General features: G+C 35.4%; 1 protein-coding gene across 4 annotated transcripts in view; it reads left to right on the forward strand.

The window, feature by feature from the left end:
* ZPBP (zona pellucida binding protein) overlaps window positions 1–20,789 on the forward strand; it is a 139,628-nt gene that overhangs the window by 34,003 nt on the left and 84,836 nt on the right. For all 4 annotated transcript variants that reach the window (XM_074379704.1, XM_010341388.3, XM_074379702.1 and 1 more), the window contains one exon: window positions 7,596–7,814. In XM_074379704.1, coding sequence (XP_074235805.1) covers window positions 7,596–7,814 — 219 coding nt within the window. The remainder of the gene's footprint in view (window positions 1–7,595; window positions 7,815–20,789) is intronic.

The raw sequence follows: 20,789 nt of genomic DNA on the forward strand, positions 1-20,789 counted from the left end.
TAGTCTTTCAGAAAGATGAATTCGGCAAAGGAAAATCTATAGGGAATTCATGGTGCTATTACGATTGCTTCTGCCCGTTGACTTGTAAAAAGTATAGGAATTTGCAACCCTGCTATAAATAGATGAGAACCTCAGTTTCTAAAACCCCTTTAAGGCTGTATTTTGAAGTGTTGCCAATATAATAAATTAATGGTATTTTATAGTTTTAATATGTATTTTTTAGTCTTTGGTAGGTTATTCCAATCTTGTTATTTGTGTGGGCTCTGTATATGTGTGTGTCTGAATAGCTACCGAGAGATATGTAGCTATGTAGATAGTAATTTTATGTCAAATGCATTGTATTCTGCATTTTGTTTTTAGCTTATTAACCTATTATATTGTAAGTAAAGGATAATTCCAAATTTCAAAATTTTATATAACCTACAAGTGGTATTTTCTTTTTGACTCATGTTTTTCACTGTGTTGAGCAAGGTATTCACTATTACCTGGATTGTAAGAAGTAAAATCAACTTATAATTTTCTATGTGTATATAAAACCTTTACAAATGTTAGAAAATTACAAAAATAAAAATCAAGAATTATTATCAGGTTTGAATTTGGCAAGACAATAGGTATAAAAATGGATGGTGAGTCATTGCTTTAATATACACTTCCTTAATTATTAGTAAGTCAGAACTTGCTTTCATATTTTTATTATTCAGTAGATTGCCTTTTCAATTCCATTGTCATGTTCCTTTTGGATAGTTTGTCTTTTTCTTACTGATTTTTAGATATTTTACTCTTCAGGATACTAATCCTTTCTTATCAATACTTTAAATAATTTCTGTCTTCTCTCACTTAAAATGTTTATACTAACAGAAGTTTCCATTTTTTTTTTTTGTAATGAGAGCTATCACTTTTAATTCTCTGACCTTTTTTGTTTTTATTTTGTTTTGTTTTGTTTTCTAAGAGATTTTTTTTCTATCTAGAAAATAAAAATTGCCCAGCACTTTGGGAGGCCGAGGCAGGTGGATCACTTCAGGCCAGGAGTTCAAGATCAGCCTGGGTAACATGGCCAAACCCACCTCTACTAAAAAACCAAAAAATAAAAATAAAAATAAAAAATAGGGTTGGTGGTACACACCTGTAATCCCAGCTACTTAGGAGGCTGAGGCTGAAGCACAAGAATCACTTGAACCTGGGTGCTCGAAGCTGCGGGTTCCACCTGCAGATCACGCCACTGTATTCCAGCCTGGGTGACAGAGTGAGACTCCACCTTAAATTAAAAAAAAAAAAGGAAAGAAAGAAAGAAAGGAAAAGAAAAATTGTTTTCTATATTTTCTAGGCCTATTTTTTTTAAACAGGAGTAAGTTAACATCTTTTATTTGGTAGACAAAGGACAATGTCTAATATAAATTTCCCCAAGACACTTAAAACTGTGAATTTCTGACCAGTTCACAAAACCACTAAATGACACTTTAGTGTGAAATAAAAAACAAAACTAACAGACTGTCCGTTCTAAAGATATTACAGAGCGGAAATTTCCAATATGAGCTTTCTGGGGAAATGACTTGTATAATATATTAACAGAAATTCACAAGACAAGGTTCTGCTGACAGACTTAACAAGCACTCTTTGTTTGTTCCCCCCACTCTGCCGCCGCTGCCAAAAAAAAAAAAAGCTAAGGTAATAATATAACGATTTCACAGAGAAAATTAAGGATACAAGTTTTGCACAAGAACAGAGGTGCTTGAGCATTAAAAACTGTTCTGCTCCATTGTCATACTTGAATTGTTGGCTCTTAAAGCATTTTTAGTGAAATACAAAGCAAAGGTTATTATATATTCAGCAATTAATAAGTTTTCAATCATTTAAGGTACAGTAGCTTAAAAAAGTAGACTGTGAATGTTCCTTATAAGGCAAGTTAAACCTTAGGCCTGTTTTTTCAGATTAAACTTTTTGTTTTGGGATAAATGTAGATGTAACGTATGGTTGCAAGAAATAATGATAATAATGATTGTAACTTTCCTGAGGCTTCCCAGCCACGCTTCCTGTACAGCCTACAGAGCTTTGAGTTTGTTAAACCTCTTTCCTTAATAAATTACCCAGTTTCAGGTAGTTCTTTATATCAGTTCAAGAACAGACTATTACACTGTTCTTGCTGACATTCGATAGAGTTATTAGAATAAATGTTTCTTTATTTTTTCTATGCCCTTAGGACAGTTTCCAAATACTGTTTAATGGTCGTTTCTAAAAAAGAATTTACAGCAGCTTTGCTGGAGTTTGCAGAGCTCCTCCAGCTGCCTTGTCAGAAGTCTGTCTCCCACAGTTATGTTTTTAGTAGTAGTCTTTACTTTATTCAGTTTATTTCTTCTTATACACATTATAGTAATTCATATTATGAATAATAATGTATATTCTTCTGGAAATAGTTTCAGTCCAACTCTCTAAAATCATTGACATGAAGGTATTTGTAGTGTTTTATGTAGTTACTTGTTTTTTCTTTATTTATATATTAAATTTTATGTAGTTTTTTTCTGTTCTTTAGTACATTATTTAATTTTTTTCCTTATTTATCATGGATTTTACTTCTATCTCAATTATAACTATTTTTTATGTTCCTCCGGGATTCATTTCTTCTTGGATTTTCCCTGTTCTCTTTCCCTAACTTCTTTCTTGTGTTAACTTATTTGTACACTCTTGAGTTGTGCTGTTAGCTCATTTATTTCCTTTTTCTTTTTTGGGTAAACATAGTTAAGACTATAAATTTACTTTTTATTTCTATAGTTACCGTTACATCCCACAATGACTGACATGTTTATTATCATTTCTAAATATTTAGTCAAATCTGTGATTTCTTTTATAGCCCATTTGTTATTTAGTACTATTTTATTTTTTTAAATGTTTGTTGTTGATTTTTATTTTGATTTCTGTGTGTGTCAGAGAATGTGGTTTACATGTTGTAATATTGAACTTTTGGATTTTGTTGACTTATTTCATCCTCTTAACTATTTTTATTTCTGGAAAACTAATTCAGTATATTTATTAGGATTTCTTAACTTATATTCATGACTTTTAGCTTGTCTTTCATATACCAAAATCTTTAATTGTCATGAGAGTATTTTAGGTACTCTCATGCAATTACCAAATGTTTCTTCAGGCATGTATGTCTGCCATTTAGCCTATCTATTTCACTTAATTTATTTATTTTTTACTTCAGTGATTTTTTTCTCTCTATTTCAGTGATTATATTTTCATTCTCCAATATGTTAGATCTTACATATTTACAATCTCCACTTGTTTTTGATTATATCCACCTATTTTTGTGTTATAATTTCCTATTCTTAATTTATTCCTTTAACATTTTGAGAATTTACATTTTTAAATTTTATTATAAATTTTAATAATATACATATACTTCTGTGTATTTTTACCAACAAACTAGGTTTTATTGCTGTTGTATCTGTAACGTGGGTGTAAAAAGCTATATCACTTGTAATTTGCATTTTCCTTAATACTATTATATTTGAGCATCTATTTATGTATGTTTATTGTCCCATACAAGATTCTCTGTTTATATATTTTGCCTGTTTTTCTGTTTTTGTGCTTTTGTCAATTTTTAACAGTACTTTGAATATAGATCAGTGCTTCTCAAATCATGTTTTGTGAAACTCTGGGAGTCCCTGAGACTTTCAAGGGATCAGTAAGGTGAAAACTAATTTAGTAATTGTACTGAGACATTATTTGCTATTTCTACTGTGTTGATATTTGCACTTATGGTGGGCAAATTACTGGCATCTACTTAGTAGCAAGCAAGGCAGTGGCACTGAACTGTACTGATAATTGAAGGGGAGAAACATAGTTTCTTTTTTTTAACTCTCATAACTTCTTAGTTGAGACACTGCTGAAAACAGAAGCCAGGTTAACAAGGGAGAAAGTGGAAGAAATTTATGTGTGTCCTGTACCCATCGTGCTGGTGAGGCCTCAAGTCAAAAGTATCTCCTGTTAGTGGCTTAGGGGCTCTCTTACATATTATTTTAACAAAGAGCCATAAATCCAGTATAGTGACGAAACAAAGGAGAGAGCAGTTCCAGTCTTCTAAAAGGTTAGAAAATGTGGAAGGATAGTAAAATCTGTTCCCAGATTCCTTTGGTGCCTGCTGGCGCTTTCTCTGGACAGATTAGGACTGGTGTTCTGTCATTGGGCAAACAGATGCTAAGGCAGCATGTTACCCTCCATTTTCAGTATCTTTAACCTCATAATCCTCAATGTTTGGGGGAGGAATATTTTGTTGTTGTTTTTTTTTTTCAGTCCCCCTTTTAAAGCTTTACTTTTAGAAAATTTTACATATTAAAATTCACATTGGTAGCTTTGGGGAGATTTAGGTGAGCGGTTCTAAGGTAAAGAAATTGCCAAAGTGAGGAGAAATAGATTGAAACAAGTAGAAAGTAGAAAGAAACAAATTTGGGTTCCCTGTCTTATTGATTGGGTCTCTTAGTCCTGAGAATAATCAGCTTAGTTGAACGGGTGAGTCTGAGGTCACAAAGTAGTGTTATAGCTGAATTTTTATCAAAATTCAGTCTTTATATGTTATGAGCACACTGGTATTTAGTTGGAGGCATTTTTTTATGGAAAACAGAAAAGCAAAAGTTAATACCTGGAACAGTCTGCAAACTGGTCTCTGAGTTTGAAGGGCAGTCAGCTGAGAATATTTTAGATTTCAGCTCAAAGCATTTTCAGTTGGAATGTGCAGGAAGTGGCAGTTTGATAGATGTTCCCAGATTGTCATTTGAATCAGGCATTCCACTGAACTTTCTGTACATAAATAAGTTGTTGTGATGATTTCTCCAAAGTTTATATCAGGTTGTCTAGCATTAACTTTCAGGGCTTTAGGAAAATCAGTTTTGATATGTAGGGATTTCAAGTGAAATGAGTGAGTGGGAGAAAAATGGGAAGCTTTAGTGTGGAGACTCATAGTCAGATACTGGAAGAAACTAAAAATTCAAGACTCAGTCTAGATAATTTTTTAAAAAACCCTTAAAAACAATGGATAGGGCTAGAATCTAATAACAGGTGCAGTATAGTTTTTAATTTTTTCTTGAAACATAATTTTTCTCTCTCTGGTCACCCATTTCTACCACATATCACAACGAGTCCAGTTCTGTTGTAAAATAAGTTTTAGCCTCATTATAGTGGGCTTGATTAGTTAGATAAACTGTAGCAAGGCCGGTTGCAGTGTCTCACATCTGTAATCCCAGCACTTTGGGAGGCCAAGGCAGGTGGATCACCTGAGGTCAGAAGTTTGAGACCAGCCGGTCCAACCTGGTGAAACCCCATCTTGACTTAAAATACAAAAATTAGCTGGGCATGGTGGTGTGTGCCTGTAATCCCAGTTACTTGGGAGGCTGAGGCAGGAGAATCATTTGAACTTGGGAGGCAGAGGCTGCAGTGAACCAAGATCGCTTCAGTGTACCCCAGCCTGGGTGACAGGGCAAAACTCCATCTCAAAACAAATAAATAAATGAATAAATAAGTAAACAAACTGTAGCAGGAATAATGATTGACCTGATTATAGGTTCTTTTAAATCTGGCTTTGCTGGAACTTGTCATAAGGAAATAACTTTTCAATGCTCTCCAGATTAGGAAGTCAAGCCATGGACTCACCCTCAGATGTTACCTGCAGTGCTTGAGTTAATTCTTTTCTTGAAGTCCCCAGAATATTTAGTTTTCTGGTAAATGTTTTGATTTTGCTTATAAAAATATACTTTACCCCATTTCTGCAAACTATAAATAGCTTTTTTTTTTTTTTTTTTTTTTAAAAAAAGCTTTCTTTACTCTGGAAAACAAAAGAAAATCAGCAATGTTTTCAACAAGAAGTCATAAAAATCATTTTAGTCCTGCATCAGTTCAGTCCTATGTAATTAATTCTTGTTCTGCTTGATGTTAGGTTAGCAATTTGAGTCGTTTTTAAAATTTAGGTTATTCAAATTCTTACCCAGTCTAATTGTATGATCTTAGTATACTAAGTATATTTACTGTACTAATTATACTTAAAGTCTATTCCATGAATCTTATTGAAGACACTTTAGGATTTGCAGAGAGCTTTTGAGGAAAAAAAAAAAGCAATAGAATAAAGTAGTAACACATCAAGAGTTTATTAGGGACCAGTTCTGTAGGCACTCTGCCTACCAACTACACAAATTCCAGACTCCCAGAAGGCAAAAAGTTATTCAGTGCATCAGGTGACTAAGAAGACAGTTTTATCCGTGAAGGAAAAAATTCCTATCTGTCTAGGGAAGTGTTTACCAGCAAGGGCTAATCCTGCAAGCAGCCTCCACCCTGCAGTGTTAACTCTTTTATGCACATACACCCTGCAGTGTTAACTCTTTTATGTACATACACCCTGCAGTGTTAACTCTTTTATGTACATACACCCTGCAGTGTTAACTCTTTTATGCACATAAGCTGATCCTGAATTGTTGCTGGTTTGTGGGTACTTCTGCTGGAGACTCAGAAGAATATACTTTTGAAATAGTGTTTCAGAGAGTTTGGGGGATATTTGGGCTTAAATTGAGACTTAGTTCTATTTCAGGTAATACCTTGATACGGGTAAGTTTTCTGGAAAGAAAAGGTTTTCTTTTTCTGTCCCCAGTCATACTGTGACTCACTCCAGTTTCCAGCTCTGACCCCATAGGTTCAGTTATTCTATGTGATATTTGTATATATTATATACGTTTCATATTATAAATCATGATATATGTATATATACATGATAAGTGCATACCTACAATGATGGATGAATCAGCACAAAAAGCATGTTAGAATTCCTGTTCAGAAATGAAACCTATAGAAGTTTCCTCAGCAATTAGAAGCTGTCTAGTCTCTACTCCAAATACAAAGATGGATAGTAGCTAAGTATGAAGCTTTTCCTGAGCATAATTGAGGAATAGGCAGGGAGGTCTCCCTTGCTTGAAAGAAGTAGCAACAGAACTTCCTGTTTTAGAAGATGAACTTTTCTGACTTTTGGTATTGTAGTGAATTTATTTTCATTTTTATTTTTCTTGTGTCATTTCAGTGAGAGTTTGGGATAGGCAAAAACATATATATATATTCTCAGTTCTAGATGTTGTACTCAACTCAATAAAACTGTGGATTTATTAGAAGCACATATTTTTGAATATTGTTCATGATTATATGACTTTAATTGCTTCCAAGATAAATGTTTGAACTTAGAGAAGTGTTACATCTAAGTTTGAGCAGCGTAGTGTTGAGGTTAAGAGCACAGGTTCTGGAACAAGGCTCCGTAAATTAGAATCTTAGTTTTGATAGCATAGGCATTGGCCATGTGACAAATCCCTGCTTCCCTCAATTTCTTTATGACAGATAGAAAATCTTAATGATGTTGAGAGATTTAAATGAGTCACTATTTGTAAAGTGTCTATCATGATACTTGATACTTAGTAACTGCAAGATAAGTGTTGGTGAACTAAAAATAAATATAACTGTATATAAAAACTTGTACCAAGAATTTATACCAAATAATGATATTTCTTAGTTATAATATGTTTCAGTTATTTAAATAACCATTTTTGTGTCTTTCTCTTATTTTTTTACAGCTTATCGTGAGCCTCATTATTATTATCAGTTCACAGCTCGATATCATGCACCTCCATGCAATAGTATTTATAATATTTCTTTTGAGAAGAAACTTCTTCAGATTTTAAGCAAACTGGTTCTTGACCTTTCATGTGAAATTTCCTTACTCAAGTCTGAATGCCATCATGTTAAAATGCAAAAAGCTGGTTTGCAAAATGAACTGTTCTTTACATTTTCAGGTAAGTCCATACAGTTCTTTAGAAAAGCAACTTGAGAACACATAACTAATAGTTTAAAAATGTTGTCAATTACTCACAGCATTTTTACAATATAAACACTTTACATCTGAATATATTTTGTTCTCTACTTTGACTTAGTGCTTATCACCCCTCAGATAGAATTCTGCTGTTTTGTGTACTAATGAAAAGTTTGCTCTCTCAATAACTTACACTGTTATAATAATTTACTATAGAGTGGAACTTACTATAGGAGTATCATAATATTTACAATGATTTAATTTATAAAATCATCTGATTGTAAGATGGGTTAATATAGACAAGAAGAACCATTCAGCTTAGTGTGCTTTTCTTGATAATGTGGAGTAGAGGCCCAGTATTTTCTGGAAAACAAAGCATTGGACTTTATATTTATAATGGTTTGTTTATGAAGGAGCACTTAGGAATATTCCTCTCATCCATGTGTTTTTAAGAGGTCCCAGTGACAGTAAGGCACCACTCCCATTTTCATCCCAAAGGAAATGTTACTGCTTGCTAGTTTCTTCTTCCTTTTTTTAGGTTTTTTTTTTTTTGTTTGTTTGTTTGTTTAGATTGAAGTTTTAGAAACACAATTGAGAGGCATGAAGCTTTAAGGGAAAAGAAAAAGAGAAGTCCATCCCCATTTTCTGTCTTTTATCTCCCTTACTTCTCTTCTCTCTTCTCTTCTCCCCTCTTTCCTTCTCCTCTGCCCTCACCTTCCCTCCCCTCTGCTGGCTACTCTACTTCCCTTCTCTGGCGTCCCCCTCCTTCTCGCTTCTCTTCTCCAGAAATACATTGAAAGTTTTTCTCCAGCCTCTGAGACTAATTACCAGAAATAGAATCTTTCTTTCTTCTTCAAGGACTTCTTTTTTTTTTTTTTTTTGAGATGGAGTCTCGCTCTTGTTACCCAGGCTGGAGTGCAATGGCGCGATCTTGGCTCACCGCAACCTCCGCCTCCTGGGTTCAGGCAATTCTCCTGCCTCAGCCTCCTGAGTAGCTGGGATTACAGGCACGTGCCACCATGCCCAGCTAATTTTTTGTATTTTTAGTAGAGACGGGGTTTCACCATGTTGACTGGGATGGTCTCGATCTCTTGACCTTGTGATCCACCCGCCTCGGCCTCCCAAAGTGCTGGGATTACAGGCTTGAGCCACCGCGCCCGGCCTCTTCTTCAAGGACTTCTTATTAGCATTCATAGGATTTATGGGGTCTTTGTTCCCGGGTCTGTTTAATAGGTAGCTCAGTCCTTAGAAAACCTGAAAGTGTGACTCACTTTGGGTTCAGCACTTTGGGAGGCTGAGGCAGGTGGATCACTTGAGGTTAGGAGTTTGAGACCAGCCTGGCCAGCATGGTGAAACTTGCCTCTAATAAAAATGTAAAAAATAGCCAGGAATGGTGGTGTGGGCCTGTAGTCCTAGCTACTTTAGGAGGCTGAGGCGGCAGAATCACTTGAACCCAGGAGGTGGTGGTTGCAGTGAGCTGAGATCGTGCTACTGTACTCCAGCCTGAGTGACAGAGTGAGACAAAAAATAGAGAGAGGGAGGGAGGAAGGGGGGGGAGAGAGAGAGAGAGAGAGAAAGAGAGAGAAGGAAAGAGAAAAAGAAAGAGAATGAAAGAAAGAAAAAGAGAACCTGAAAGTGTACTGAAATTCGTAAAAGAAATGATATCCAATAGAAATGAAGCATTGTGGGCTTGATTTGCATTTCCCCAAAGGCAAATGTTGTTGAACATCTTTTCATGCTTTTTGGTCATTTGTGTGTCTTCCTTGGAGAAGTGTTTATTCAAGTCCTTTGCTCAATTTAAAAGTAGGTTGTGTGTCTTTTTGGTGGTTTTGTAAAAGTTCTTTATATATTCCTAATACTGGATTCTTATTAATATGTGATATGCAAGTATTTCTTCCATTTTATAGATTGTTTTCTCAGTTTCTTAATAATGTCCTTTGATGCCCAATTGATTTTAATTTTGATGAAGTCCAGTTTACCTATTTTTTTCTTGTGTTCCTTTTACATTGGGTGATGTTTATAAGAATATATTGCCAAATCTGAGGTCATGAAGATTTACCCCTTCTGTAGTTTTAGCTGTTACATTTAGATCTAAGATTCTTTTTGAGCTAATTGTGTATATAGTATAAGGTATGGGTTCAGTCTTATACTTCATATTTTGCATGTGGCTATCCAGTTGCCCAAGAGCATTTGTTGAAGAGACGATTCTTTTCCACATTGAATTGTCTTGGCACCCTTGTTGAAGGTCAGTTAACCATAAATATATGGGCTTATCTCGATTCTCAAGTCTATTGCATTGTTCTGTTTTTTTGTTCTTACGTCAGTATACCATTTTGATTACTGTAGCTTTGTGGCACTTTTGAAATTGAGAAGTGAGAGTTCCCTAAGTTTTGTTCTTCCTTTTTAACATTGTTTTGGTAATTTGAGATTGATTGTAATTCCGTATGATTTTTAGCGTCTCCTTCCCCATTTGTGATGAAAATCACCATTGGAGTTTTGATAGGGATTGCATTGAATCGTAACATAGCTTTGCATATTATTGCCACCTTAACAATATGAAGTCTTTTAATCTGGGAGCACAGGATAGCTTTGCATTTATTTAGAACTTGTTTAATTTCTTTCAGCAGCATTTTTCAGTTTCTAATGTGTAAGTATAGTCCTGTAACTCTTGGCAAATGTCTTTTGAAGTATTTTATTATTTCTGATGCTATTGTAAGTGGAATTTTCTTAGTTTCCTTTATACGTTGTTCATGGCAGGTATATAGAAATACACTGGATTTTTAAAAATGGGTTCTGCACCCTTGGTTGAATCCCTTTATTAGCTCTTAGTGTTTTTTGGCTTTGTTTTGTTTTGGGGAAATATTTAATAGTTTTTATGTAGAAGATCATGTTGTCTGTGGATAGCAATATTTTACTTAGCCCTTTCCACCCTGGATAAATTTTCCACATTTTTCTTGCAAAATTGTTCTTGCTTTAACTTCCAGCACAATGTTTAATAGAAGGGGCAACATTGGCATCTTTGTCTTGCACTTGATCTTAGGAGGAAAGCTTTCAGTCTTTCCCTGTTAAATATGATATTTGCTGTGGGTTTATAATTAAAGGATCTTGTGTTTTGTTAAATACTACTTTTATATAAGATTATTATGTGTTTTTTCTTTTCACCCTGCCTTCTATTAATGCAGTATACTCTCTTTTGATTGTTGCATATTGAACAACCTTTGCTTTCCTGGAACATGCCCTACTTGGTCATGGTATATTCTTTACTATACTACTGGAATTGATTTGTTATGTTTTTATTAAGAATTTTTGCATTCATAATGGCTATTGGCCTGTAATCATATCATTTTCTGGCGTTGGTGTCAGAGTAATGCTAGCTTCATGATATGAGTTAGGAAGGATTACCTCCTCTTCTACTCTTTTGGAAGAAAGTGAGATGAATTTTATTTAATTCTTCTTTGACTGATGGAATACATCACTGAGACTTTTGGGTTCTGGGTTTTTCTTTGTTGGAAGATTTTTGATTCCTGATTCAAACTCCTTACTTAGTTATAGACATATTCATATTCTCTGTTTCTTCTTGAGTCAGTTTTGGTAGTTTGTGTGTTTCTAGCTATTTGTTTATCTCATTTAGGTTACTTAATTTATTGGCCTACGTTGTTTATAGTATTCTCTTGTTACCCTTTTTATTTCTGAAAGATAGGTAGTAATGTCTCTACTTTGCTTTCTCTGTCTATATGAATGCTTGTCAATTTTATTGTGTTCCTTCCAAAAGCCAATTTTTAAAAATTTTCTTTTTGCTTTTTCTATTCTCTATTTAGTTCATATCTTTTGTCCTCTTTATTATTTCCTTTTTTTTGCTACCTCTGGGTTTAATTCATTCTTTTTCTATTTTCTTAAGCTGTGGCATTAAGTAATTGATTTGAAGTCTTTCTTCTTGTTAAGTATAGGTGTTTATACTAATATTTCCTTCTGAGTACTGTTTTAACTACAACTCATACTTTTTGGTATGTTGTATTTTTATTTTCATTCATCTGCAAGTATTTTCTAACTTCCCTTGTAATTTTTTTTGACCTGTTGGTTATTTAGGAGTATGTTGTTCAATTTCCACATATTTATGTACATTCTAGATTTCCTTCTCTTATGGCTTTCTGATGCCTTTCTTTTGTGGTCATAGAAGTCTAGTTCAAACGACCACAACGATGGCTAAATAGTAGAAAGAAGAGATTTATTGGTGACATCAACTTGCAGTCTGGAAAGATACAGTCTGTGTTGTGGACTGAAGGCACTCTGTCTTCCAAAAGGGAAAGGAGAGGTTGGGTTTAATGTCTCACAGGGTCCATATTAACAATAGAGTCTTATATATTCAGCTTTTTTCGGGGCAAAGCTATACAGTTGCCTTCAGTATTCAGTAGCATACTGTACAGGTTAGCCTAGTAGCAGTAGCCTATACCATAGAGCCTAGATGTGTGGTAGGCTATACCATTTAGGGTTTCTTTAAGTACAAACTATGATGTTTGCACAATAACAAAATTTCCTAACACCACATTGCTCAGAAGGTGTCTCTGTCATTAAGTGACACATGACTATATTTCTTATCTTCTGCTTTATTTGCATTGAATTTTCATTTTTTAGTTTCCCAAATGGAAGCTTCCACTATTGAATTTAATTCTTTCTTCTTTTTTATGTATGTATTCAATGCTATAAATTTCTCTCTAAGCACTGCTTTTACTGCACACCACAATTTTTGATAAGTTGTTTAACTTTCATTTAGTTCAAAATACTTTAGAATTTCTCTTGAGACTTCTTTTCTGATCATTGTATTGTATATTAGTATGTTGTTTAATGTCTGAGTATTTTGGGGTTTGGCAACTATGTTTCTGTTAAATGATTTCAAGATGAATTCTGTTGTGGTCTGAGAGCATACATTGTGTGATTTTTATTCTTTTAAATATGTTGAGGTGGTTTTTTTTATGGCCCAAACTGTGGTTTGTCTTGTGAATATTTTATGTGATCTTGGGAAGAAAATGTATTCTGCTCTCTTTGGATGAAATCTTCTTTGCATGTCTGTTGGATACAGTTGATTGATGGATTGATGATGCCCTTCAGGTCAACTGTGTCCTGATTTTCTGCTTTCTGGATTTGCTAGTTACTGATATAGGGTATTAAAGTCTCCATCTATAATACTCTTATTTTTTTATTTCTCCTTACAGTTCTGTCATTTTTGTCTCACATATTTTACTCTGTGTTATTACACAAATACTCATTAGTGATTTTTATCTGTTTAGAGAATTGACACTATTATCATTAAATAATGCCCCTATCTATTCCTGATAATATTGTTTGCTATATCTGTTTTGTCTGAAATTAATAGTGCTACTCCAGCTTTTTTTCTGATAAAATTAGCATAGTATAGTTTTCTTCATATCCTTACTTTTAATCTTTTCATGTTTTTAAATTTAAAGAGGATTTCTTTAAACGACATATTGTTGCTCCTTTAGCTCAGAGGAGTTTGTTATTACCCACCTTCTAAAGCCTACTTCTGTCAATTCATCAAACTCATTCTCTGTCCAGTTTTGTTCCCTTGCTGGTGAGGAGTTGTGATCCTTTGGAGGGGAAGAGGTATTCTGGTTTTTGAAATTTTCAGCCTTTTTGTGCTGACTTCTTCCCATCTTTGTGGATTTATCTACCTTTGGTCTTTGGAGTTGATGACCTTCAGGTGGGGTCTCTGAGAGGATGCCTTTTTTGTTGATGTTAATACTATTACTATCTGTTTGTTAGTTTTTCTTCTAACAGTCAGACCCCTCTGATGGAGATCTGCTGGAGTTTGCTGTACGTCCACTCCAGGCCCTGTTTTTCTGGGTATCTCCAGCAGTGGCTGCAGAATGGCAAAGATTGCTGCCTGATTCTTCCTCTGGAAGCTTCTTCTCAGCAGGGCACCTGCCAGATACCAGCCAGAGCTCTCCTGTGTGAGGTGTCTGTCGGCCCCCACTGGGAGGTGTTTTCCAGTCTGGATACATGAGGGTCAAGGGTTCACCTCAGGAGGCAGCCTGTCCCTTATCAGAGTTTGAATGCTGTGCTGGGAGGTCCACTGCTCTCTTCAGAGCTGTCAGGCAAAGACGTTTAAGTCTGCTGAAGCTGAGCCCACAAATGCCACTCCCCCCAGGTGCTCTGTCCCAGGGAGATGGTGTTGTATCGATAGGTCCCTGAGTGGGGTTGCTGCCTTTTTTTTCAGAGATACCCTGCCTAGAGAGGAGAAGTAGTGTGCTCCACCCAGTTTAAACTCCACTGAGGCTTTGTTTACACTGTGAGGGTAAAACTGCCTATTCAAGTCTCAGCATGGCTGACACCCTTCCCCCTTCCCCCCATCCCACCCCTACCCCACCAAGCTTGAGCATCCCAGGTTGTGCTAGCCGTGAGAATTTCAAACCAGTGATCTTAGCTTGCTGGTGTCCCTGTGGGTGGGACCTGCCAAGCCAGACTACTTGGCTCCCTGGCTTCAGCCCCCTTTCTAGGAAAGTGAATGGTTCTTTTTTGCTGGTGTTCCAGGTGCCACTGGGATATGGAAAAAAGCTCCTGTGGCTAGCTTTTTTCTGTCCAAATAGCTGCCCAGTTTTGTACTTGAAACCCTGGGCCCTAGTGGTGTAGACACCAGAGGAAATCTCCTGATCTACAGATTGTGAAGACTATAGGAGAAGCATAGTATCTGGATTTGAGTAATTAATAGCCTACCAACCAAAAAAAATCTAGGACCAGATGTATTCACAGCTGACTTCTACCAGAGGTACAAAGAGAAACTGGTACCATTCCTTTTGAAAACCTTCCAAACAATAGAAAAAGAAGGAATCCTCCCTAACTCATTTTATGAGACCAGCATCATCCTGATACCAAAATCTGGCAGAGACACAACAGATAAAGAAAAATTTAGGCCAGTTTACCTGATGAACATCGATGCAAAAATTCTCAGTAAAATACTGGCAAACCAAATCCAGCAGCACATCAAAAATATATCCACCACAGTCAAGTCAGCTTCATCTCTGGGATGTAAGGCTTGTTCAACATATGCAAATCAATAAATATAAAATCCTTTGCATAAATAGAACCAATGACAAAAACCGCGATTATCTCAATAGTTAAAGGAAAGGCCTTTCACAAAATTCAACAGCCTCTCATGCTAAAAACCCTCAGTAAACTAGGTATTGATGGAACTTATCTCAAAATAATGAGAGCTATTTTTGACAAACCCACAGCCAATATCATACTGAATGGGCAAAGACTGGAAGCATTCCTTTGAAAACTGGCACAAGCAAGGAAGCCCGCTCTCATCACTCCTATTCAACTTAGTATTGGAAGTTCTGGCCATGGCAATCAGGCAAGAGAAAGAAATAAAGCGTATTTAATTAGGAAAAGAGGGAGTCAAATTGTCTCTGTTTGCAGATGATTGCAGATGACATGATCGTATATTTAGAAAACCCCTTCATCTCAGTCCCAAATCTCCTTAAGCCGATAAGCTACTTCAGCAAAGTCTCAGGATACAAAATCAATGTACAGAAATCACAAGCATTCCTATACACCCAATAACAGACAATCGAGAGTAAAAATAATGAGTGAACTCCCATTCACAATTGCTACAAAGAGAATAAAATGCCTACGAATACAACTAACAAGAGATGTGAAGGACCTCTTCAAGGAGAGCTACATACCACTGCTCAAGGAAATAAGAGAGGACACAAAGAGATGGAAAAACTTCCCATGCTCATGGATAGAAAGAATCAATATCATGAAAATGGCCATACTGCCCAAAGTAATTTATAGATTTAATGCTATCCATATCAAGCTACCATTTATTTTCTTAACAGAATTGGAAAAGAACTACTTTGAATTTCATATGGAACCAAAAAAGAGCCCTTATAGCCAAGTCAATCCTAAGCAAAAAGAACAAAGCTGGAGGCATCATGCTACTTGACTTAAAGCTATACCACAAGGCTACAGTAACCAAAACAGCATGGTGCTGGTACCAAAACAGATACATAGACCAATGGAACAGAATAGGGGCCTCAGAAATAACACCACACATCTACAACCATCTGATATTTGACAAACCTGACAAAAACAAGCAATGGGGAAAGGATTCCCTATTTAATAAATGGTGTTGGGAAAACTAGCTAGCCATAGGCAGAAAGCTGAAACTGGATCCCTTCCTTATACCTTATACAGAAATTAACCCAAGATGGATTAAAGGCTAAAATGTAAGACCTAAAACAATAAAAACCCCAGAAGAAAACCTAGGAAAACCCATTCAGGACATAGGCATGGGCAAAGAATTCATGACTGAAATACCAAAAGCAATGGCAACAAAAGCCAAAACAGACAAATGGGGTCTAATTAAACTAAAGAGCTTTTGCACAGCAGAAGAAATTATTATTAGAGTGAACAGGCAGCCTACAGAATGGGAGAAAAATTTTGCAATCTATCTGTCTGACAAAGAACTTAAGCAAATTTACAAAAAAATGAAAAAGTGGGCAAAGGATATGAGCAGACACTTCTCAAAAGAAGACATTTATGCAGCCAACAAACATATGAAAAAAGCTCATCATCACTGGTCATTAGAGAAATGCAAATCAAAACCACAATGAGAGACCGTCTTATGCCAGTTAGAATGGTGATCATTAAAAAGTCAGGAAACAGCAGATGCTGGAGAGGATGTGGAGAAATAGGAAAGTTTTTACACTGTTGGTGGGAGTGTAAATTAGTTCAACCATTGTGGAAGACAGTGTGGCGATTCCTCAAGGATCTAGAAGTAGAAATACCATTTGACCCAGCAATGTGATTACTGGGATAACTAACCCAAAGGATTATAAATTGTTGTACTATAAAGTACAACACACATATATTTATTGTTGCACACATGTATTTATTGCGGCACTGTTCACAATAGCAAAGACTTGGAACCAGTCCAAATACCCATCAGTGATAGACTGGATAAGAAAATGTGGCACATATACACCACGGAATACTATACAGCCATAAAAAAGGATGAGTTTATGTCCTTTGTAGGGACATAGATGAAGCTGGAAACAATCATTCTCAGCAAACTGACACAAGAACTAAAAACCAAACACAGCATGTTCTCACTCATAAGTGGGTGTTGAACAATGAGAACGCATGGACACAGGAAGGGGAACGTCATACCGAACCTACCCTGTTGGGGGTAGGTTGCTGGGGGAGGGGTAGCATTAGGGGAAATACCTGATGTAGATGTAGATGATGGGTTGACGGTTGCAGCAAACCACCATGGCACATGTGTACCTATGTAACAAACCTGCACATTCTGTACATGTACCCCAGAACTTAAAGTATAATAATTAAAAAAAAAAACCCGTACGATTGGATATTTTTAAAAATGCGCTCTGATGGTCTCTGTCTTTTAGTTGGTGTATTTATACCATTGATACATAAAAGTGATTATTAATATGGTTGGAGTAACATCTACCACATTTGTTACTGTTTTGTATTTGTTGCCCTTTCATTTTTATTTTTTCTCCCTTTTCTTATATCTATGTATGTATGTATGTATGTCTAGAGACAGGATCTTGTTCTGTTGCACAGGCTGGAGTGCAGTGACAGTTTAGAGCTCACTGTAACCTTGAAGTCCTGGGCTCAAGTAAGCTAGCACACCACCATGCCTGGCATAAAAAAAAAAAAAAAAAGTTTTTTGTTTTTTGTTTTTTTCTTTTTTAACAGATGGGGTCTTGCTGTTTTGCCCAGGCTGGTCTTGAACTCATGCCCTCCAGCAATCTCCTACCTCAAGCTCCCAAAGTGCTGGGATTGCAGGCATGAAACACTGCACCTAGCCCTTTCTCTTGTTTTAATCAGGTATTTTATGTGATTCCATTTCTCTTCTCTTAGCTTATCAATTATACTTTTTTATTACTTTTTTAGTGGTTGTTCTATAATTTATAATATACATTAATACTAATTGAAGTCCCTTTTAAATACCACTATGCCATTTGAAGAGTAGTGTAATTGCCTTATAACATAGTATTCTCAGATTCATCCCTCTTTCCCCTTGTAAAACTGCTGTTATTTAACTTTTCCATGAGCTTTAATACTGAATATATTGTTGCTTTTATTATTTTTATCTAGCTATTATCCATTAGATAAATCAAGAATAAAGTAATGTATTTTTAAAACTTTTATCTATTCCTTCTCTAATGCATTCCTTTGTTTACATGTGTTTTAAATGTATATTTTCCTTATCTCTGAAGAACATCCTTTAACATTTCTTGCAAGTCAGGGCTACTGGTAACAGATTTTCCTGATTGCTGTTAATACGAGAAAGTCTTTTCTTTCAGTTTTTAGAGGATGACATCAATGGATGCTGAATTCTAGGATGGTAGATTTTTCCTCAATACTTTGAATATTTCACTTCACTTTTCTGCATACATGGTTTTTGAAGGGTAGTCTTATGTAATTCTAATCCATACGCCTCTTTGGTAATGAGTCCATTCTAGTGTCTTGCAATATATTTTCTCCATTTTTGATTTTCTGTAGTTTGAATAGGGTGTGTGTGTGTGTGTGTGTGTGTGTGTGTGTGTGTGTGTGTGTTTTGCATTTTTCTTGCTTGAGGTTCTCTTGAGTTTCCTTGATCTTTACTTTGGTGTCTGTCATTAATCTTGGAAAATTCTCAGCAATTTTTGCTTCAAATATTTCTTCTGTTCCTTTCTTCTCCTTCTGGCATTACCATTTTGTATATTATACAGCTTATGTTATTGGATTCCACAGTTCTTGGATATTATTTTCTTGTTTTTTAAAATTCTTTTTCTTTTTTAGAGAAATTTCTACTGATGTATTTTCAAGCTTCAACCTGTTTGATTCCTTCTACAGCCGTGTCCAACCCCCGGATGGGCTCGTCAAAGGCATTCTTCATTTTGGTTCAAGTGGTTTTGATATTTAACATTTCCTTGTGATTCTTAGAGTTTCCATCTCTCTCATTACATTATCCATTCTCTTCTTGCATATTATCCCATTTTTTCCTTTAGAACTCTCTTAGCATATTATTCATAGTTATTTTAAATTTCTGTACCATAATTACCAAATCTCTGCCATATCTGAGTTTTGTTTTGATGGTTGCTGTGTTTCTTAAAACTGTGTTTATTTGACTTTCAGTATGTTTTCCAATTTTTGTGTATGTGTGTGGAAAACTGAACATGATGTACCAGGTAGTAAGAAATTAAATAGTTCTTTTAGTGTTTGATATTTCTGTTCTGGCTAGGATTTGGGCTTTGTTTACTGTTCATTGTACTAGGTTTCAGAAGCTACATTTTTTTTTTTAATCTTCTTGTTTTTGTCTTTCCTATGGTCTTTGGGTGATATAAACACTTTTTCTTGAATACGACTTGAAATGCTTTCCACTATAATACCATGGCATTATAAGTAACTCTGTAAATATGTTGGTAATATATGCATATATGAGGTTAAGCATCCTGTAAGTCTGTGATTTGCTCTCAGTTTTTTTAGAGAGCCTATATTTTTTGTCTGAGACCTTCACAAATGCTTCTCTTTTTCAGTTTACACTGAGTAGGCTAGAGGGAGTTTGAATTTGGTATTTCCCTTCCCCCAGGTCATTGAGGCTCTGGTAAAAATGAAACTTTATTAAACTACTTCTCTTGAGGCAGGGTTTCATTCAAAATACGTTGTTCTTCAGATGCTCTTGTTGTACTTTGCTTTGGTTTACTTCTTAGTGGTTACTTTTCTCCTTTCCTTTGCCAGAAACACCAGATTTTTCTCCAGTCTTAACCCTGAGAACCTGTTAGGTTTCCTGAACATAAAACTTATGAAAGTTTGGAAGCCCTACCCCACCACCTAAGAAGCGGCCCCACTGGAGTTTTAACTGTGGAACTTGCCCACACTGAACTTCTTAGGTCCCTCAGTTATAATTTAAGTTATGCTGTTAAAGGCTCCAGTAGCAGGCTTCCGCTCCTGATAAGTTGTGATTCTCCATATACACCTGTCTTCCATTTTTGGAAGCTATAGTTTTCTCAGTGACCTCAATTTTCTGATGGTTCTAAGAAAAGTTGCAGATATTTTTGTTGTTGTTGATACAGGCATGACAACTGACAAGTTTCTTAGATGCCAAATAGAAACCAGAAGTTGTTTCATGTCTTTTTTGTTCCATTATCCCTGTTACTACCTTTTGTGTTTATAGAGTACCATTGAAATTTCCTTCTTATTTTATTAATTTTCTTGATGATTACCTTGAGAACTACAATTAGAATTTCAAACTCGTAACAAACTAGTTTGAATTAATTCCAGTTTAGTTATAATAGTATTCCCAAACTCTGCTTCTATGAAGGTTACTCCTTCTCTATATTCTTGTTCTTAATTACATTACTATATATTGTGTATCCACTAACATAGGTTTGTAATTATTGTTTTATTCATTTGTCGTTATTATAATATAAAAAAGATGAATGAAAAAATACTAACTTTTATATTCACCTACAGTTACCTTTTATATTTACCCATATGTACTCCTATGTGGTTACTTTTGCCAGTATTCTTTTTTGTGTCTAGTATCAAGTTACTATTTATTCTTCATCAGCTGTTCATTTTTGGAAGATCTTAGATTCTCCTTCAGTTTTGAAAGCTTATTTTGCTAGATACAGGATTCTTGACTGAAGTGTTTTTATTTCAGTTCCTTATATCATCCCACTGCCTTCTATCTTCTGTGGTTTTTCATGAGAAATCAGATGTTCATCTTATTGGGGACACTTAGTATGTGGCAAATTATTTCTTTCTTGCTGCTTTTAAGTTTCTCTCTTTGTCTTTGATTTTTAAAAAAATGGTTGCCCATTTATTATAAATGATATTAAAGAACATACCAGATATACAACCAGAACGAAGAGATGCACAGGGCAAAACATGTTTCAAGAGGCCTGGAGCTTACGTGCCCTCTTAG

The sequence above is a fragment of the Saimiri boliviensis genome, chromosome 10 (assembly GCF_048565385.1).
Source record: "Saimiri boliviensis isolate mSaiBol1 chromosome 10, mSaiBol1.pri, whole genome shotgun sequence".
Lineage (NCBI taxonomy): Eukaryota > Metazoa > Chordata > Mammalia > Primates > Cebidae > Saimiri > Saimiri boliviensis.